This window comes from Hyla sarda, chromosome 13 (genome assembly GCF_029499605.1).
Source record: "Hyla sarda isolate aHylSar1 chromosome 13, aHylSar1.hap1, whole genome shotgun sequence".
Classification (NCBI taxonomy): domain Eukaryota; kingdom Metazoa; phylum Chordata; class Amphibia; order Anura; family Hylidae; genus Hyla; species Hyla sarda.
The window spans coordinates 335,120-358,349 of NC_079201.1; the positions used below are offsets into that span (position 1 = coordinate 335,120).

Below are 23,230 nucleotides of genomic sequence, written 5' to 3' on the forward strand. Positions count from 1 at the left end.
GGGCATCAGGGCGGGCCCCCACCATATATCTGACCTTATGGGGCATCAGGGCCTGGGGGGCCCCCACCATATATCTGACCTTATGGGGCATCAGGCCGGGCCCCCACCATATATCTGACCTTATGGGGCATCAGGGCCGGGCCCCCACCATATATCTGACCTTATGGGGCATCAGGCCGGGCCCCCACCATATATCTGACCTTATGGGGCATCAGGCCGGGCCCCCACCATATATCTGACCTTATGGGGCATCAGGCCGGGCCCCCACCATATATCTGACCTTATGGGGCATCAGGCCGGGCCCCCACCATATATCTGACCTTATGGGGCATCAGGGCGGGCCCCCACCATATATCTGACCTTATGGGGCATCAGGCCGGGCCCCCACCATATATCTGACCTTATGGGGCATCAGGCCGGGCCCCCACCATATATCTGACCTTATGGGGCATCAGGGCGGGCCCCCACCATATATCTGACCTTATGGGGCATCAGGCCGGGCCCCCACCATATATCTGACCTTATGGGGCATCAGGCCGGGCCCCCACCATATATCTGACCTTATGGGGCATCAGGCCGGGCCCCCACCATATATCTGACCTTATGGGGCATCAGGGCGGGCCCCCACCATATATCTGACCTTATGGGGCATCAGGGCCGGGCCCCCACCATATATCTGACCTTATGGGGCATCAGGCCGGGCCCCCACCATATATCTGACCTTATGGGGCATCAGGGCGGGCCCCCACCATATATCTGACCTTATGGGGCATCAGGGCGGGCCCCCACCATATATCTGACCTTATGGGGCATCAGGCCGGGCCCCCACCATATATCTGACCTTATGGGGCATCAGGCCGGGCCCCCACCATATATCTGACCTTATGGGGCATCAGGCCGGGCCCCCACCATATATCTGACCTTATGGGGCATCAGGCCGGGTCCCCCACCATATATCTGACCTTATGGGGCATCAGGCCGGGCCCCCACCATATATCTGACCTTATGGGGCATCAGGCCAGACCTCCTCCACCATATATCTGACCTTATGGGGCATCAGGCCGGGCCCCCACCATATATCTGACCTTATGGGGCATCAGGCCAGACCTCCCCCACCATATATCTGACCTTATGGGGCATCAGGGCGGGTCCCCACCATATATCTGACCTTATGGGGCATCAGGGCGGGCCCCCACCATATATCTGACCTTATGGGGCATCAGGGCGGGTCCCCACCATATATCTGACCTTATGGGGCATCAGGCCGGGCCCCCACCATATATCTGACCTTATGGGGCATCAGGCCGGGCCCCCACCATATATCTGACCTTATGGGGCATCAGGCCGGGCCCCCACCATATATCTGACCTTATGGGGCATCAGGCCGGGCCCCCACCATATATCTGACCTTATGGGGCATCAGGCCGGGCCCCCACCATATATCTGACCTTATGGGGCATCAGGCCGGGCCCCACCATATATCTGACCTTATGGGGCATCAGGCCGGGCCCCCACCATATATCTGACCTTATGGGGCATCAGGCCGGGCCCCCACCATATATCTGACCTTATGGGGCATCAGGCCAGACCTCCCCCACCATATATCTGACCTTATGGGGCATCAGGCCGGGCCCCACCATATATCTGACCTTATGGGGCATCAGGCCGGGCCCCCACCATATATCTGACCTTATGGGGCATCAGGCCAGACCTCCCCCACCATATATCTGACCTTATGGGGCATCAGGCTCCACCCTCCATACATCTAACCTCACGGGGCATCAGGCTGGGGGCCCCACCCTCCATACATCTACCCTTACGGGGCATCAGGGCCGGCGCCGGCGCCCCCCCCCCCCCCCCCACACATCTGATCCTCCAGCCCCCCCCACCCCACATCTGATCCTCCAGGCGGGCCCCTACACTCACCTTCTCCTCTCTGGTTCTCGCCCTCATGAGTTTGGCGCGGAGCTGCACGTGGTAGTCGTCGTAGTATTTCTTCGCCCGCGCGGCTTGTGACCGGTTCTCCCGCATTCGGTTCTGCGCCGACTTCTGAAGACGGATCCGATCTTTGAAATCTTTCTGTATTGATGTTTAAAAATATTTTTTTTTTTATAGTAATTAAAGTTTTTGCAGTGAATGTAACATCTGTCTTCAGTAGAGTAGAGGGTTGGTTACAATGTGTCAGTGAAGGACGGACAGACTTGTGCTGCTCAGTTTGGTCTGCACTGATACACTGTAACGAACCCATCAGCTGTGTGAGCAGGAACGTCCCCGTAGGGTTCATGGATCACTGACCAGCCGCTGATTGTGCTCCTGCTCCTTCTGGATCAGCGATACGAGGAGGTTGTGCTTCTTACGGGCTTCTTCCACCTGCAGAGCGACAGCAATATAAAGGTTAACTCCTCCCCCATTACTGCCGACTCCTCCCCCTGCGCCCCCCCCAATCCCCCATCACCTCATTCTGTAGGTGGCGCTCACTCCTCTCTGTGTCCTGCCCAGACCTGGCGAGTTGCTCCACCTGCGCCATCTGCCCCCTCCACATGGCGTTCAGCGTTTGCTGCGAGATCTGTAGATGCGGAAATTCTTCCAGGAGAAGCGGCAACAAATCGTTCTCCTTAATCTTCACTGCAAGAAAGAAGAAAAAGTCCAGAGCTGTGAATGTGACACCTTACACCGCCACCAGAGGGCAGCCACCGCTCCCCCGCACCGCCACCAGAGGGCAGCCACCGCTCCCCCGCACCGCCACCAGAGGGCAGCCACCGCTCCCCCGCACCGCCACCAGAGGGCGGCCACCGCTCCCCCGCACCGCCACCAGAGGGCAGCCGCCGCTCCCCCGCACCGCCACCAGAGGGCGGCAGCAGCAGCACTTACTTCGGTTTTCCGACTTGTGGAGGTTTGGTGCCCAATGTTTTGGCTTGGAGGGCGCCCGTTTTCCAGCGTACACCTTCTCTGGATGAGATTTCTTCGGCGGCTCCTTGAAGATATTTTCTTTATATTCCTGTTCCTTTCGGGGGGGAAACAAACAATTGACCACAGTGCCACCACCTGATCAGGCCTGAAGTGGTACTGCACCGGGTCACTCACCTCCTCCCGTAAACCCTCCTTCAGTTTCACCAACTTCTGTCTCTCCGTTTCCTCAAAGTCCTTTAATTCTTGGGCGTAGGCGTTCCGCAGCAGCTGTGGGGCAGAGGAGGTCACTAGAACCTGCTTTACACTGCAGCTCTGCTCATTCTGATTGGCTGCTGTGTAAAAGCACAAGCTCAGCAAACATTGGTGATTCCAAAGAGTGGCCCTACAGCTGTTACAGAACTACAACTCCCAGCAAAACTGAACAGCCTTCGGCTACAAGTGGAGACCACCGCATTACAGTACGGACAGAAGCTACAAAGGGGCGGAGCCTATGACCGTTGCAGCACTTACCTGAGCCTTCAGCCGCTCCACTTCCAGCTCCTTCTGCACGTTCCGGCGGATCTTCCCCATCTCCCCTCTGGCCTCCTTGTTAAGCGCATCCTCAAACTGCGCAGAGAGGGATCGGGGCGGAGGCGGTGAGGAGGAGAGTGATCGCGGTCTGGCGGTGGGAGGTCGTGTGCGTCCGGTGGCTGCGGGGGAGGAGGAGATCCGGTTATGAGGGAATCGCAGCCTGAAGTGTGTCACTGAACACATGTAAAACAGCAGAATCGTGAGCGCAGCTCCGGCTGTGCTGCCTCCGCCTGTCATTACCGTGCAGCCGCTTCTTCCTGCGGATCTCCATGATGCTGTCGCTGTGCTGGGAGAGCTTGTCCTCCTGATCACTGCTCCGCATCGGACCCCCCAGAGCTGCCTTCAGCATCTGCAGGGAATACAGAGGGTAAGTAATGCCCCCGCACCCCCCCCCCCCTCCCCCAGGGCGCTCTACCCACCCCCAACTCACCCGGTCCAGCTCATCCAGACGCCGTGATAACTTCTCGGACATCTCCTGCAGCTCCAGCTCAGACAGGCGATTCCGGGCTCTCTGCACCGACAGCGGCTCCTCCACCAGCGACAGGGGCTCCAGCGTACTGCGGAACCAAGAGGGGGCGACACTGATCAGAGTCCCTCCACAGTCACTGCCAGCAATGGATTGTGGGTAAAGATGGCACTGGACTGGTGATAGGGGGGACGGAGGGGTCTGGACTGGTTATAGGATGGACGGGGGGGTCTGGACTGGTTATAGGATGGATGGGTCTTTACTAGTTATAAGATATGGGGAGGGTCTGGACTGGTTATAGGATGGACGGGGGGAGGGTCTGGACTGGTTATAGGATGGACGGGGGGGGGGGGTCTGGACTGGTTATAGGATGGACGGGGGGGGGGGGGGGGTCTGGACTGGTTATAGGATGGACGGGGGGGGGGGGGGGGGTCTGGACTGGTTATAGGATGGACGGGGGGGGGTCTGGACTGGTTATAGGATGGACGGGGGGGGGGGGGGGGGGGTCTGGACTGGTTATAGGATGGACGGGGGGGGGGGGGTCTGGACTGGTTATAGGATGGACGGGGGGGGGGGGGGGGTCTGGACTGGTTATAGGATGGACGGGGGGGGGGGGGGGTCTGGACTGGTTATAGGATGGACGGGGGGGGGGTCTGGACTGGTTATAGGATGGACGGGGGGGGGGGTCTGGACTGGTTATAGGATGGACGGGGGGGGGGTCTGGACTGGTTATAGGATGGATGGAGGGGTCTGAACTGGTTATAGGATGGACTGGTTACAGGATGGTCTGGGGGGGGGGGGGTCTGGACTGGTTACAGGATGGTCTGGGGGGGGGGGGGGGGTCTGTACTGGTTTCTGTACTGGTCGGGCCCCTCCATTACTCACGTCAGTAATGTCTCCTCTGTGTCTTCTCTCTGCGCACTCGTCTCTGCTCCATCGTTCCAGTCGCGCAGTGAGCTCTGCAGAGTCATCAGCCTGATATCCGGCTGTGTGCAGAACGCAACTCTCTTCTGTCCCAGATGAACCTGAAAAGCCCAAAACATTTATAGGCTGAGCCCCCACCGTACTGCCCCCTGCCCTCCACCGTCCTGCCCCCCGCCCTCCACCGTCCTGCCTCCGCCCCCCACCGTACTGCCCCCACCCTCCACCATCCTGCCCCCACCCTCCACCATCCTGCCCCCACCCTCCACCATACTGCCCCCGCCCTCCACTGCCCCCGCCCTCCACCATCCTGCCCCCGCCCTCCACTGTCCCTGCCCCCGCCCTCCACTGTCCCCGCCCTCCACTGTCCCCGCCCTCCACTGTCCCCGCCCTCCACTGTCCCCGCCCTCCACTGTCCTGCCCTCCACTGTCCCCGCCCTCCACCGTCCTGCCCCCTACCCTCCACCGTCCTGCCTCCACCGTCCTGCCCCTGCCCTCCACCATCCTGCCCCCACCCTCCACCGTCCCTGCCTCCACCCTACTGCCCCCTGCCCTCCACTGTCCTGCCTCCGCCCCCCACCATACTGCCCCCTACCCTCCACCGTCCTGCCTCCGCCCACCACCATACTGCCCCCTACCCTCCACCGTACTGCCCCCACCCTCCACTGTCCCTGCCTCCACCGTACTGCCCCCTACCCTCCACCGTCCTGCCCCCACCCTCCATCTTGTGCAGTGTTGGGGTGACCCCACAGCTCTCACCTCCTGGGACCCCTCTTTAGGGCCCTTCCGCTCTGCGGACTTCAGGGGTCTCTCTACCGGACAAACCTCATGGGCGACGTCTGAAATACAAACACATTGCAGCCAATCTCCACTTATACTCCAGTCACCTTCAAAGCAGCAGAATCTGTCATTTCTCATTCCAGCTTAGAATTAAAGGGGACACAGGGCTCCCACAATGCATTGCACTGGGGAGATCAGGAATATTAATAGTCACTTGTCAGTTCCAGCAGAATAGTGAATGCAGCTCTGCAGTATGAGACGATGCAGCTCTAGATTTGGCTGGCTGCAGGTTTGGCAGTGACTGGAGGGTCCTGTTAATGTGCATTAGGGTCTTATATTACCTCCATTAGTGGCCCTGGGCCCCGCAAGCACCTCTCCCCCATCAGGAAGAGCTTTGCTTTTCACTGGACTCCTGAGGGAAGAACCGGAGCTGCCAAGTGACACCTGAACGTCCCTGTTCACACCGTGCAGCAGGCTCATCGTGGGCTGATATGGGGGGTTTAGCGGTATGGCGGCCAGAACCTCATCTTCGTAAATGTTATCCCGCTCACGAGACGGGGATCCATTCATAAGGAAGTGTCCTGGAAAGAACAAACTGAGATTAGAGCGCCCTCTAGTGAACAATCACGAGAACCTCCCACATGCTACAGCCCAGAACGCCCTCTAGTGAACAATCACAGGAACCTCCCCCTTATTACAGCCCAGAACGCCCTCTAGTGAACAATCACAGGAACCTCCCCCTTATTACAGCCCAGAACGCCCTCTAGTGAACCATCACAGGAACCTCCCCCTTATTACAGCCCAGAACGCCCTCTAGTGAACAATCACAGGAACCTCCCCCTTATTACAGCCCAGAACGCCCTCTAGTGAACCATCACAGGAACCTCCCCCTTATTACAGCCCAGAACGCCCTCTAGTGAACAATCACAGGAACCTCCCCCTTATTACAGCCCAGAACGCCCTCTAGTAAACAATCACAGAAACCTCCCCATTACTACAGCCAAGAGTGCCCTCTAGTAAACAATCACAGGAACCTCCCCCATACTACAGCCCAGAGCGCCCTCTAGTGAACAATCACAGGAACCTCCCCCATACTACAGCCCAGAGCGCCCTCTAGTAAACAATCACAGGAACCTCCCCCATACTACAGCCCAGAGCGCCCTCTAGTAAACAATCACAGGAACCTCCCCCTTATTACAGCCCAGAACGCCCTCTAGTGAACAATTACGAGAACCTCCCCCATACTACAGCCCAGAACGCCCTCTAGTGAACAATCACAGGAACCTCTCCCTAACTACAGCCCAGAACAATCACAGGAACCTCCCCCTTACTACAGCCCAGAGCGCCCTCTAGTGAACAATCACAGGAACCTCCCCCTTACTACAGCCCATAACGCCCTCTACTGAACAATCACAGAAACCTTCCCCATACTACAGCCCAGTGCGCCCCCTCATGGAGAGTGTGATAACTTACCTTCACCTGTGGGAGTGCGCGGCTGCATCATAGGCTGGGGGGTCCGCTCCACATCCAGACCTGTCAGGACAATAAGAGTCTCAGTAGAAGCCCCAGAATACCCCGGGCAGTCACCGACAGACAATTCCCCGTCACCTCTCAGTGCGAACGTGTGCGCCGTGTCCCCCAGACGGATCAGCTCTGCCGTGGACTCCGAACCCTCAACTACCCAGGAGGGAGGATGGAGATCAGAGGAGAGAGACCTGAGAAATGATCAGGAGATCAGAGGAGTCCGGGGGTCAACAGGGGAAGAATAGGGGGGCAGAACGTGTCTTACCCTATAGAGGGTGGTGGCTTCAGGGAAGGGGGGACATCATGTGACCCCCTCCGATCCTTACACTCCAAATCTTCAGGAATAAATAAGAAAATGTCACATCATCCTGTATTATACTCAAGAGCTGCACTCACTATTCTGCTGGTGAGGTCACTGTGTACATACATTACATTACTTATCCTGTACTGATCCTGAGTTATATCCTGTATTATACTCCAGAGCAGTACTCACTATTCTGCTGGTGAGGTCACTGTGTATATACATTACATTACTTATCCTGTACTGATCCTGAGTTATATCCTGTATTATACTCCAGAGCTGTACTCACTATTCTGCTGGTGAGATCACTGTACATACATTACATTACTTATCCTGTACTGATCCTTAGTTATATCCTGTATTATACTCCAGAGCTGTACTCACTATTCTGCTGGTCAGGTCACTGTGTACATACATTACATTACTTATCCTGTACTGATCCTGAGTTATATCCTGTATTATACTCCAGAGCTGTACTCACTATTCTGCTGGTGAGGTCACTGTGTACATACATTACATTACTTATCCTGTACTGATCCTGAGTTATATCCTGTATTATACCCCAGAGCTGTACTCACTATTCTGCTGGTGAGGTCACTGTGTATATACATTACATTACTTATCCTGTACTGATCCTGAGTTATATCCTGTATTATACTCCAGAGCTGTACTCACTATTCTGCTGGTGAGGTCACTGTGTACATACATTACATTACTTATCCTGTACTGATCCTGAGTTATATCCTGTATTATACCCCAGAGCTGTACTCACTATTCTGCTGGTGAGGTCACTGTGTATATACATTACATTACTTATCCTGTACTGATCCTGAGTTATATCCTGTATTATACTCCAGAGCTGTACTTACTATTCTGCTGGTGAGGTCCCTGTGTACATACATTACATTACTTATCCTGTACTGATCCTGAGTTATATCCTGTATTATACCCCAGAGCAGCGCTCACTATTCTGCTGGTGAGGGTCACTGTGTACATACATTACTTATCCTGTACTGATCCTGAGTTATATCCTGTATTATACCCCAGAGCAGCACTCACTATTCTGCTGGTGAGGGTCACTGTGTACATACATTACATTACTTATCCTGTACTGATCCTGAGTTATATCCTGTATTATACCCCAGAGCTGTACTCACTATTCTGCTTGTGAGGTCACTGTATATATACATTACATTACTTATCCTGTACTGATCCTGTATTATACCCCAGAGCTGTACTCACTATTCTGCTGGTGAGGTCACTGTATATATACATTACATTACTTATCCTGTACTGATCCTGTATTATACCCCAGAGCAGCGCTCACTATTCTGCTGGTGAGATCACTGTGTACATACATTACTTATCCTGTACTGATCCTGAGTTATATCCTGTATTATACCCCAGAGCTGTACTCACTATTCTGCTGGTGAGATCACTGTGTACATACATTACTTATCCTGTACTGATCCTGAGTTATATCCTGTATTATACTCCAGAGCTGTACTCACTATTCTGCTGGTGAGATCACTGTGTACATACATTATATTACTTATCCTGTACTGATCCTGAGTTATATCCTGTATTATACTCCAGAGCTGTACTCACTATTCTGCTGGTGAGGTCACTGTGTACATACATTACATTACTTATCCTGTACTGATCCTGAGTTATATCCTGTATTATACCCCAGAGCTGTACTCACTATTCTGCTGGTGAGATCACTGTGTACATACATTACATTACTTATCCTTTACTGATCCTGAGTTATATCCTGTATTATACTCCAGAGCTATACTCACTATTCTGCTGGTGAGGTCACTGTGTACATACATTACATTACTTATCCTGTACTGATCCTGAATTATATCCTGTATTATACTCCAGAGCTGTACTCACTATTCTGCTGGTGAGGTCACTGTGTATATACATTACATTACTTATCCTGTACTGATCCTGAGTTATATCCTGTATTATACCCCAGAGCTGTACTCACTATTCTGCTGGTGAGGTCACTGTGTACATACATTACATTACTTATCCTGTACTGATCCTGAGTTATATCCTGTATTATACTCCAGAGCTGTACTCACTATTCTGCTGGTGAGGTCACTGTGTACATATATTACATTACTTATCCTGTACTGATCCTGAGTTATATCCTGTATTATACTCCAGAGCTGTACTCACTATTCTACTGGTGAGGTCACTGTGTACATACATTACTTATCCTGTACTGATCCTGAGTTATATCCAGTATTATACCCCAGAGCTGTACTCACTATTCTGCTGGTGAGGTCACTGTGTACATACATTACTTATCCTGTACTGATCCTGAGTTATATCCTGTATTATACTCCAGAGCTGTACTCACTATTCTGCTGGTGAGATCACTGTGTATATACATTACATTACTTATCCTGTACTGATCCTGAGTTATATCCTGTATTATACTCCAGAGCTGTACTCACTATTCTGCTGGTGGGGACACTGTGTACATTACATTACTTATCCTGTACTGATCCTGAGTTATATCCTGTATTATACTCCAGAGCTGTACTCACTATTCTGCTTGTGAGGTCACTGTATATATACATTACATTACTTATCCTGTACTGATCCTGTATTATACCCCAGAGCTGTACTCACTATTCTGCTGGTGAGGTCACTGTATATATACATTACATTACTTATCCTGTACTGATCCTGTATTATACCCCAGAGCAGCGCTCACTATTCTGCTGGTGAGATCACTGTGTACATACATTACTTATTCTGTACTGATCCTGAGTTATATCCTGTATTATACCCCAGAGCTGTACTCACTATTCTGCTGGTGAGATCACTGTGTACATACATTACTTATCCTGTACTGATCCTGAGTTATATCCTGTATTATACTCCAGAGCTGTACTCACTATTCTGCTGGTGAGATCACTGTGTACATACATTATATTACTTATCCTGTACTGATCCTGAGTTATATCCTGTATTATACTCCAGAGCTGTACTCACTATTCTGCTGGTGAGGTCACTGTGTACATACATTACATTACTTATCCTGTACTGATCCTGAGTTATATCCTGTATTATACCCCAGAGCTGTACTCACTATTCTGCTGGTGAGATCACTGTGTACATACATTACATTACTTATCCTTTACTGATCCTGAGTTATATCCTGTATTATACTCCAGAGCTATACTCACTATTCTGCTGGTGAGGTCACTGTGTACATACATTACATTACTTATCCTGTACTGATCCTGAATTATATCCTGTATTATACTCCAGAGCTGTACTCACTATTCTGCTGGTGAGGTCACTGTGTATATACATTACATTACTTATCCTGTACTGATCCTGAGTTATATCCTGTATTATACCCCAGAGCTGTACTCACTATTCTGCTGGTGAGGTCACTGTGTACATACATTACATTACTTATCCTGTACTGATCCTGAGTTATATCCTGTATTATACTCCAGAGCTGTACTCACTATTCTGCTGGTGAGGTCACTGTGTACATATATTACATTACTTATCCTGTACTGATCCTGAGTTATATCCTGTATTATACTCCAGAGCTGTACTCACTATTCTACTGGTGAGGTCACTGTGTACATACATTACATTACTTATCCTGTACTGATCCTGAGTTATATCCTGTATTATACTCCAGAGCTGCACTCACTATTCTGCTGGTGAGGTCACTGTGTACATACATTACATTACTTATCCTGTACTGATCCTGAGTTATATCCTGTATTATACCCCAGAGCTGTACTCACTATTCTGCTGGTGAGATCACTGTGTACATACATTACATTACTTATCCTTTACTGATCCTGAGTTATATCCTGTATTATACTCCAGAGCTATACTCACTATTCTGCTGGTGAGGTCACTGTGTACATACATTACATTACTTATCCTGTACTGATCCTGAATTATATCCTGTATTATACTCCAGAGCTGTACTCACTATTCTGCTGGTGAGGTCACTGTGTATATACATTACATTACTTATCCTGTACTGATCCTGAGTTATATCCTGTATTATACCCCAGAGCTGTACTCACTATTCTGCTGGTGAGGTCACTGTGTACATACATTACATTACTTATCCTGTACTGATCCTGAGTTATATCCTGTATTATACTCCAGAGCTGTACTCACTATTCTGCTGGTGAGGTCACTGTGTACATACATTACATTACTTATCCTGTACTGATCCTGAGTTATATCCAGTATTATACCCCAGAGCTGTACTCACTATTCTGCTGGTGAGGTCACTGTGTACATACATTACTTATCCTGTACTGATCCTGAGTTATATCCTGTATTATACTCCAGAGCTGTACTCACTATTCTGCTGGTGAGATCACTGTGTATATACATTACATTACTTATCCTGTACTGATCCTGAGTTATATCCTGTATTATACTCCAGAGCTGTACTCACTATTCTGCTGGTGGGGACACTGTGTACATTACATTACTTATCCTGTACTGATCCTGAGTTATATCCTGTATTATACTCCAGAGCTGTACTCACTATTCTGCTGGTGAAGTCACTGTGTACATACATTACATTACTTATCCTGTACTGATCCTGAGTTATATCCTGTATTATACCCCAGAGCAGCGCTCACTATTCGGCTGTTACCTCCGTTCTGGGATGAGGCTTCGCTGATCTGCTCGGTCAGATACTCCAGTAACCCATCGAATATCTCCAGGAGGTTGCGGATGGACTCTGTGTCTCCTCGGACGACGTTCTCTCCTATGGGGGGAGGGGCGGTGAGTGACCACGGGGTGAGGAGAGGGGGAGGGGTTTATCTGGGGTCTGCGCACTCACCTGTTATATGGGACAGGCTGACCTGCAGATAGTCCAGGGCCAGCGAGTCGATCACCGATTGCACGTTGTGGGCGTCGTCTTCAGGGGTTTGAGAATCGGTGATGAAATCTGCATAAATGTGAGAAGGACAATTAATGACCCCGACTGACCCCGTCCTGGTCACAGCTGAGGATCCGTCACAACTGCACGCTGTGTACCAAACCCTCAGCTGTGAAAAGTAACAGGACAATGTTTCTGCGCAGTGACCCCACCCCCCAACATGGCCGCCGCTCTCTGTTACCTGGCACTTTTTCTCCTAGAATGGCCTCGTATATGGAGACGAAGAATCGAGCGTCACAGTGTGTCAGGTCGCTGAGCGGCAGGGTCACATGACATCGGCTCCGCAAATTGTTGGCGATGGTCACCCAATCTGTGCGGGGGAGACAGGTCCGTCATATACAGAATGATTACATAATAAGGCGGAGTCCTGAGCAGGGGCGGAGCCTGGCTCCAAAACTCCCAGACCCCCCCCCCCCCCCCCCGGGCAATACCAGATCTATAGGGGCAAATCCAGAACAGCAGTGACTGACCCGTCTCCTGTGCGCCCATCGTCTCCGCTCCTCCTGGATTGTGGCTCTTGCTGCCCCGGTGGGATCCGCTGCTTGTTGCCCTAGATCTGGGAGATATGAAATCTTAATTACCCCGGGTCCAGGAGGGGGAAATCTGCCTCTAGTTACCCCGGGTCCAGGAGGGGGAAATCGGCCAATAGTTACCCCGGGTCCTGGAGGGGGAAATCGGCCTCTAGTTACCCCGGGTCCAGGAGGGGGAAATCGGCCTCTAGTTACCCCGGGTCCAGGAGGGGGAAATCGGCCAATAGTTACCCCGGGTCCAGGAGGGGGAAATCGGCCTCTAGTTACCCCGGGTCCTGGAGGGGGAAATCGGCCTCTAGTTACCCCGGGTCCAGGAGGGGGAAATCGGCCTCTAGTTACCCCGGGTCCTGGAGGGGGAAATCGGCCTCTAGTTACCCCGGGTCCTGGAGGGGGAAATCGGCCTCTAGTTACCCCGGGTCCAGGAGGGGGAAATCGGCCTCTAGTTACCCCGGGTCCAGGAGGGGGAAATCGGCCTCTAGTTACCCCGGGTCCTGGAGGGGGAAATCGGCCTCTAGTTACCCCGGGTCCTGGAGGGGGAAATCGGCCTCTAGTTACCCCGGGTCCTGGAGGGGGAAATCGGCCTCTAGTTACCCCGGGTCCTGGAGGGGGAAATCGGCCTCTAGTTACCCCGGGTCCTGGAGGGGGAAATCGGCCTCTAGTTACCCCCGGTCCAGGAGGGGGAAATCGGCCAATAGTTACCCCGGGTCCAGGAGGGGGAAATCGGCCTCTAGTTACCCCGGGTCCTGGAGGGGGAAATCGGCCTCTAGTTACCCCGGGTCCTGGAGGGGGAAATCGGCCTCTAGTTACCCCGGGTCCTGGAGGGGGAAATCGGCCTCTAGTTACCCCGGGTCCTGGAGGGGGAAATCGGCCTCTAGTTACCCCGGGTCCTGGAGGGGGAAATCGGCCTCTAGTTACCCCGGGTCCTGGAGGGGGAAATCGGCCTCTAGTTACCCCGGGTCCTGGAGGGGGAAATCGGCCTCTAGTTACCCCGGGTCCTGGAGGGGGAAATCGGCCTCTAGTTACCCCGGGTCCTGGAGGGGGAAATCGGCCTCTAGTTACCCCGGGTCCTGGAGGGGGAAATCGGCCTCTAGTTACCCCGGGTCCTGGAGGGGGAAATCGGCCTCTAGTTACCCCGGGTCCTGGAGGGGGAAATCGGCCTCTAGTTACACCGGGTCCAGAAGGGGGAAATCGGCCTCTAGTTACCCCGGGTCCAGAAGGGGGAAATCGGCCTCTAGTTACCCCGGGTCCAGAAGGGGGAAATCGGCCTCTAGTTACCCCGGGTCCAGAAGGGGGAAATCGGCCTCTAGTTACCCCGGGTCCAGGAGGGGGAAATCGGCCTCTAGTTACCCCGGGTCCAGGAGGGGGAAATCGGCCTCTAGTTACCCCGGGTCCAGGAGGGGGAAATCGGCCTCTAGTTACCCCGGGTCCAGGAGGGGGAAATCGGCCTCTAGTTACCCCGGGTCCAGGAGGGGGAAATCGGCCTCTAGTTACCCCGGGTCCAGGAGGGGGAAATCGGCCTCTAGTTACCCCGGGTCCAGGAGGGGGGAATCGGCCAATAGTTACCCCGGGTCCAGGAGGGGGAAATCGGCCTCTAGTTACCCCGGGTCCAGGAGGGGGGAATCGGCCAATAGTTACCCCGGGTCCAGGAGGGGGGAATCGGCCTCTAGTTACCCCGGGTCCAGGAGGGGGGAATCGGCCAATAGTTACCCCGGGTCCAGGAGGGGGGAATCGGCCTCTAGTTACCCCGGGTCCAGGAGGGGGAAATCGGCCTCTAGTTACCCCGGGTCCAGGAGGGGGAAATCGGCCTCTAGTTACCCCGGGTCCAGGAGGGGGAAATCGGCCTCTAGTTACCCCGGGTCCAGGAGGGGGAAATCGGCCTCTAGTTACCCCGGGTCCAGGAGGGGGAAATCGGCCTCTAGTTACCCCGGGTCCTGGAGGGGGAAATCGGCCTCTAGTTACCCCGGGTCCAGGAGGGGGAAATCGGCCTCTAGTTACCCCGGGTCCTGGAGGGGGAAATCGGCCTCTAGTTACCCCGGGTCCTGGAGGGGGAAATCGGCCTCTAGTTACCCCGGGTCCTGGAGGGGGAAATCGGCCTCTAGTTACCCCGGGTCCAGGAGGGGGAAATCGGCCTCTAGTTACCCCGGGTCCTGGAGGGGGAAATCGGCCTCTAGTTACCCCGGGTCCTGGTGGGGGAAATCGGCCTCTAGTTACCCCGGGTCCAGGAGGGGGAAATCGGCCAATAGTTACCCCGGGTCCTGGTTGTTGCCCCTCAGACTTGAAGTTTAGGGCATTTAAACCGCCAGTGCGCTCTGATTGGTCGCCTCGGCCCCGGCTGTTGCTTCCGGATATGACGTCACCTTCCCTCCTTGATCCGGTGTAATTTTAATTCCGCTGTCAGGGCTCCGGGTCCGGAACTGATAACCGGGAGATCACGTGAGACTGCGAAGGAAAATGGTAACCGGGGACCGAAAAGAGAAGCGCGCCTACACCACCGCCTAAGAGTATACCTCCGCCGAAAGATAGTTCCGGCAATGACGTCACCATGGCCGACCGGGGGCGGGGCCGGAAGTGATACCGGAAGCGTATGTTGCACGGTCAACCGCTCGTGTTGCAATGGTGACCGCTAAAGAATATATTAAGCGGAAACCGCAACCAGAGGGGATTAGATACAGAGTGCAGCAGACAGTATCACTCCTGAGGGGATTAGATACAGAGTGTGGTAGACAGCATTGTTCCGGAGGGGATCAGATACACAGTTTGGCAGTAAGTATCACACATGGGGGGGGATTAGATACACATTTCTAATCCTCCATCATTTCACTGCCCTGTGCGATACTGTCTGCTGAGCTGTGTATCTAATCCTATTGTGTGTAATCAGCAGACAGTATCACACAGGATAGGATTAGATACACAGCTCAGCAGACAGTATCACACAAGATCAGTTTAGATACACGGCTCAATGAACAATCTCACAGAGGATAGGATTAGATACACATTAGTCAGAGTCTGGGGTGCGGTGGCTCTCTCCCCAGGGGGCGCACTTCCTCCCCTTTCTCATTATAATGGGGGATTTACATAGAGGCTGCGGCTGAGGTTTCTCTATTGTAGATGCGGCTCCTGATCTCCATGTGAACAGCGTCCAATTACCATCATTATATACAGCGGGAGAAACCACAACACCCTGGAAATCACAGCTAAGATATAGGACTGCTATATACCGGGGCCCTGTAATGTGTATACAGTAATCACCACTAAGATATAGGACTGCTATACACCGGGGCCCTGTAATGTGTATACAGAAATCACCACTAAGATATAGGACTGCTATATACCGGGGCCCTGTAATGTGTATACAGTAATCACCACTAAGATATAGGACTGCTATACACCGGGGCCCTGTAATGTGTATACAGTAATCACAGCTAAGATATAGGACTGCTATACACCGGGCCCTGTAATGTGTATACAGAAATCACCACTAAGATATAGGACTGCTGTACACTGGGGCCCTGTAATGTGTATACAGTAATCACAGGTAAGATACAGGACTGCTATACACTGGGGCCCTGTAATGTGTATACAGTAATCACAGCTTAGATATAGGACTGCTATACACCGGGCCCTGTAATGTGTATACAGTAATCACAGCTAAGATATAGGACTGCTATATACCGGGGCCCTGTAATGTGTATACAGTAATCACAGGTAAGATACAGGACTGCTATACACCGGGCCCTGTAATGTGTATACAGTAATCACCACTAAGATATAGGACTGCTATACACCGGGGCCCTGTAATGTGTATACAGTAATCACAGCTAAGATATAGGACTGCTATATACCGGGGCCCTGTAATGTGTATACAGTAATCACCACTAAGATATAGGACTGTTATACACCGGGCCCTGTAATGTGTATACAGTAATCACAGGTAAGATATAGGACTGCTATACACCGGGCCCTGTAATGTGTATACAGTAATCACAGCTAAGATATAGGACTGCTATACACCGGGGCCCTGTAATGTGTATACAGTAATCACAGGTAAGATATAGGACTGCTATACACCGGGCCCTGTAATGTGTATACAGTAATCACCACTAAGATATAGGACTGCTATATACCGGGGCCCTATAATGTGTATACAGTAATCACCACTAAGATATAGGACTGCTATACACCGGGGCCCTGTAATGTGTATACAGTAATCACCACTAAGATACAGGACTGCTATACACCGGGGCCCTGTAATGTGTATACAGTAATCACAGCTTAGATATAGGACTGCTATACACCGGGGCCCTGTAATGTGTATACAGAAATCACAACTAAGATATAGGACTGCTATATACCGGGGCCCTGTAATGTGTATATAGTAATCACCACTAAGATATAGGACTGCTATACACCGGGGCCCTGTAATGTGTATACAGTAATCACAGCTAAGATATAGGACTGCTATACACCAGGGATCTGTAATGTGTATACAGTAATCACCACTAAGATATAGGACTGCTATACACCGGGGCCCTGTAATGTGTATACAGTAATCACAGCTAAGATATAGGACTGCTATACACCGGGCCCTGTAATGTGTATACAGAAATCACCACTAAGATATAGGACTGCTATACACCGGGCCCTGTAATGTGTATACAGTAATCACCACTAAGATATGGGACTGCTATATACCGGGGCCCTGTAATGTGTATACAGTAATCACAGGTAAGATATAGGACTGCTATACACCGGGCCCTGTAATGTGTATACAGTAATCACAGCTAAGATATAGGACTGCTATACACCGGGCCCTGTAATGTGTATACAGAAATCACCACTAAGATATAGGACTGCTATACACCGGGGCCCTGTAATGTGTATACAGTAATCACCACTAAGATATGGGACTGCTATACACCGGGGCCCTGTAATGTGTATACAGTAATCACAGCTAAGATATAGGACTGCTATACACCGGGCCCTGTAATGTGTATACAGTAATCACAGCTAAGATATAGGACTGCTATACACCGGGCCCTGTAATGTGTATACAGTAATCACAGCTAAGATATAGGACTGCTATACACCGGGGCCCTGTAATGTGTATACAGAAATCACAGCTAAGATATAGGACTGCTATACACTGGGGCCCTGTAATGTGTATACAGTAATCACCACTAAGATATAGGACTGCTATACATCGGGGCCCTGTAATGTGTATACAGTAATCACCACTAATATATAGGACTGCTATACACCGGGCCCTGTAATGTGTATACAGAAATCACCGCTAAGATATAGGACTGCTATACACCGGGCCCTGTAATGTGTATACAGTAATCACCGCTAAGATATAGGACTGCTATACACCGGGGCCCTGTAATGTGTATACAGTAATCACCACTAAGATATAGGACTGCTATACACCGGGGCCCTGTAATGTGTATACAGTAATCACCACTAAGATATAGGACTGCTATACACCGGGGCCCTGTAATGTGTATACAGAAATCACAGCTAAGATATAGGACTGCTGTACACCGGGGCCCTGTAATGTGTATACAGAAATCACCACTAAGATATAGGACTGCTATACACCGGGGCCCTGTAATGTGTATACAGTAATCACCACTAAGATATGGGACTGCTATACACTGGGGCCCTGTAATGTGTATACAGTAATCACCACTAAGATATAGGACTGCTATACACCGGGGCCCTGTAATGTGTATACAGTAATCACCACTAAGATATGGGACTGCTGTACACCGGGGCCCTGTAATGTGTATACAGTAATCACCACTAAGATATAGGACTGCTGTACACCGGGGCCCTGTAATGTGTATACAGTAATCACCACTAAGATATAGGACTGCTATACACCGGGGCCCTGTAATGTGTATACAGTAATCACCACTAAGATATAGGACTGCTATACACCGGGGCCCTGTAATGTGTATACAGTAATCACCGCTAAGATATAGGACTGCTATACACCGGGGCCCTGTAATGTGTATACAGTAATCACCACTAAGATATAGGACTGCTGTACACCGGGGCCCTGTAATGTGTATACAGTAATCACCACTAAGATATAGGACTGCTATACACCGGGGCCCTGTAATGTGTATACAGTAATCACCACTAAGATATAGGACTGCTATACACCGGGGCCCTGTAATGTGTATACAGTAATCACCGCTAAGATATAGGACTGCTGTACACCGGGGCCCTGTAATGTGTATACAGTAATCACCACTAAGATATAGGACTGCTATACACCGGGGCCCTGTAATGTGTATACAGTAATCACAGCTAAGATATAGGACTGCTATACACCGGGCCCTGTAATGTGTATACAGTAATCACAGCTAAGATATAGGACTGCTATACACCGGGCCCTGTAATGTGTATACAGTAATCACAGCTAAGATATAGGACTGCTATACACCGGGGCCCTGTAATGTGTATACAGAAATCACAGCTAAGATATAGGACTGCTATACACTGGGGCCCTGTAATGTGTATACAGTAATCACCACTAAGATATAGGACTGCTATACATCGGGGCCCTGTAATGTGTATACAGTAATCACCACTAATATATAGGACTGCTATACACCGGGCCCTGTAATGTGTATACAGAAATCACCGCTAAGATATAGGACTGCTATACACCGGGCCCTGTAATGTGTATACAGTAATCACCGCTAAGATATAGGACTGCTATACACCGGGGCCCTGTAATGTGTATACAGTAATCACCACTAAGATATAGGACTGCTATACACCGGGGCCCTGTAATGTGTATACAGTAATCACCACTAAGATATAGGACTGCTATACACCGGGGCCCTGTAATGTGTATACAGAAATCACAGCTAAGATATAGGACTGCTGTACACCGGGGCCCTGTAATGTGTATACAGAAATCACCACTAAGATATAGGACTGCTATACACCGGGGCCCTGTAATGTGTATACAGTAATCACCACTAAGATATGGGACTGCTATACACTGGGGCCCTGTAATGTGTATACAGTAATCACCACTAAGATATAGGACTGCTATACACCGGGGCCCTGTAATGTGTATACAGTAATCACCACTAAGATATGGGACTGCTGTACACCGGGGCCCTGTAATGTGTATACAGTAATCACCACTAAGATATAGGACTGCTGTACACCGGGGCCCTGTAATGTGTATACAGTAATCACCACTAAGATATAGGACTGCTATACACCGGGGCCCTGTAATGTGTATACAGTAATCACCACTAAGATATAGGACTGCTATACACCGGGGCCCTGTAATGTGTATACAGTAATCACCGCTAAGATATAGGACTGCTATACACCGGGGCCCTGTAATGTGTATACAGTAATCACCACTAAGATATAGGACTGCTGTACACCGGGGCCCTGTAATGTGTATACAGTAATCACCACTAAGATATAGGACTGCTATACACCGGGGCCCTGTAATGTGTATACAGTAATCACCACTAAGATATAGGACTGCTATACACCGGGGCCCTGTAATGTGTATACAGTAATCACCGCTAAGATATAGGACTGCTATACACCGGGGCCCTGTAATGTGTATACAGTAATCACAGGTAAGATATTGGACTGCTGTACACTGGGGCCCTGTAATGTGTATACAGAAATCACCACTAAGATATAGGACTGCTATACACCGGGGCCCTGTAATGTGTATACAGAAATCACAGCTAAGATATAGGACTGCTGTACACCGGGGCCCTGTAATGTGTATACAGAAATCACCACTAAGATATAGGACTGCTATACACCGGGGCCCTGTAATGTGTATACAGTAATCACCACTAAGATATGGGACTGCTATACACTGGGGCCCTGTAATGTGTATACAGTAATCACCACTAAGATATGGGACTGCTGTACACCGGGGCCCTGTAATGTGTATACAGTAATCACCACTAAGATATAGGACTGCTGTACACCGGGGCCCTGTAATGTGTATACAGTAATCACCACTAAGATATAGGACTGCTATACACCGGGGCCCTGTAATGTGTATACAGTAATCACCACTAAGATATAGGACTGCTATACACCGGGGCCCTGTAATGTGTATACAGTAATCACAGGTAAGATATAGGACTGCTATACACCGGGGCCCTGTAATGTGTATACAGTAATCACAGGTAAGATATAGGACTGCTGTACACTGGGGCCCTGTAATGTGTATACAGAAATCACCACTAAGATATAGGACTGCTATACACCGGGGCCCTGTAATGTGTATACAGAAATCACAGCTAAGATATAGGACTGCTGTACACCGGGGCCCTGTAATGTGTATACAGAAATCACCACTAAGATATAGGACTGCTATACACCGGGGCCCTGTAATGTGTATACAGTAATCACCACTAAGATATGGGACTGCTATACACTGGGGCCCTGTAATGTGTATACAGTAATCACCACTAAGATATGGGACTGCTGTACACCGGGGCCCTGTAATGTGTATACAGAAATCACCACTAAGATATAGGACTGCTATATACCGGGGCCCTGTAATGTGTATACAGTAATCACCACTAAGATATAGGACTGCTGTACACCGGGGCCCTGTAATGTGTATACAGTAATCACCACTAAGATATAGGACTGCTGTACACCGGGGCCCTGTAATGTGTATACAGTAATCACCACTAAGATATAGGACTGCTATACACCGGGGCCCTGTAATGTGTATACAGTAATCACCACTAAGATATAGGACTGCTATACACCGGGGCCCTGTAATGTGTATACAGAAATCACCACTAAGATATAGGACTGCTATACACCGGGGCCCTGTAATGTGTATACAGTAATCACAGGTAAGATATAGGACTGCTGTACACTGGGGCCCTGTAATGTGTATACAGAAATCACCACTAAGATATAGGACTGCTATACACCGGGCCCTGTAATGTGTATACAGTAATCACCACTAAGATATAGGACTGCTATACACCGGGCCATCTTAGTGGTGATTACTGTATACACATTACAGGGCCCCGGTGTACAGCAGTCCTATATCTTAATGGTGATTTCTGTATACACATTACAGGGCCCCGGTGTATAGCAGTCCTATATCTTAGTGGTGATTACTGTATACACATTACAGGGCCCCGGTGTACAGCAGTCCTATATCTTAGTGGTGATTACTGTATACACATTACAGGGCCCCGGTGTACAGCAGTCCTATATCTTAGTGGTGATTACTGTATACACATTACAGGGCCCCGGTGTATAGCAGTCCTATATTTTAGCGGTGATTACTGTATACACATTACAGGGCCCCGGTGTATTGTGGAGACGTATATTGTATTCAGTTTTATGTGGTTATTATCCATCCATGTTCCGGGGTCATCAGTGATTGTTCTTCTATGCACCATCCCCCTCACTCTGTCGGTTTTGTGAACAGAGACCGAGGCCGCATCACGTGATCTCTGGATCAGCCGGTAATACCGGGAGGAGCGCAGCACCGCCACCGGATCAGAATCGCCTCTATACTCATGAACCACCGGAGCGGTTTAGTATATCTGATCAATTCATCACATCCAGAGCGGCGCCTGAGACCGGACTCCAGGTACAGCGCCCCCCAGAGGAGGAGGCATCACCGGAGAGAGATCGTCACCTCACGGAGGGCGCAGGCGCCAACACCACAACCGTGATCGGATAAGATCAATGTGTATAGTGAGAAGGAGAGGGAGCGCCACACATATCACTCACTCACTCACTCACTCACTCACTCACTCACTCACTCACTCACTCACTCACTCACTCACTCACTCACTCACTCACTCACTCACTCACTCACTCACTCACTCACTCACTCACTCACTCACTCACTCACTCACTCACTCACTCACTCACTCACTCACTCTCCCGTTTCCTCTCCCGCATGCGCTCCTTCTCGGCCCTTTTATCCGCCTTGGCTTCCGTCACCCCGCCCACGTGATTGCGGCAGGGGCCCCTCCCTCTCCGCCATCTTAGTGAAGGGCAAAGCTCCCAAGTTCCCGCTCCTTTCTCCCGCCAGTGACCGATTTTTCTTTCTCTTCTTCGAGGGATCGGGTTTTAGGGACGGAGCAGTCGGAGATTTTTCATTACACGAGTTACGAGAGAGGTCGCGGAGGTGGGAAAAATAATGATTGATGCCAATGTGAAAGATGGCGCCGAGGGGGCGTGGTCAGGCCGGGGCCATTTTGTGGCGGAGGGATCTGTGAGGA

At 50.8% G+C, this 23,230-nt stretch overlaps 1 protein-coding gene and 1 non-coding gene across 8 annotated transcripts; both read right to left on the reverse strand.

Annotated features, from left to right (window-relative positions):
* Positions 1-1,926: 1,926 nt before the first annotated feature.
* Positions 1,927-23,090, reverse strand: CEP95 (centrosomal protein 95; the record flags this gene model as incomplete). 7 transcript variants are annotated; one of them, XM_056549801.1, is given in 20 exon segments in its annotated part: positions 1,927-2,079; positions 2,296-2,370; positions 2,456-2,625; positions 2,872-3,004; positions 3,085-3,177; positions 3,421-3,599; positions 3,721-3,829; positions 3,911-4,037; positions 4,832-4,971; positions 5,627-5,706; positions 5,989-6,228; positions 7,121-7,180; positions 7,256-7,362; positions 7,437-7,506; positions 12,142-12,255; positions 12,331-12,438; positions 12,611-12,739; positions 12,900-12,985; positions 15,135-15,163; positions 15,200-15,460. In XM_056549801.1, coding segments are annotated over 18 exon segments (2,106 nt in total), but the record flags the coding sequence as incomplete, so codon positions are not given.
* On the reverse strand, positions 22,492-22,839 carry LOC130297840 (small Cajal body-specific RNA 2). The gene has a single exon (XR_008849706.1). It is a non-coding gene; the product is annotated as a small Cajal body-specific RNA 2 (non-coding RNA).
* Positions 23,091-23,230: the final 140 nt, after the last annotated feature.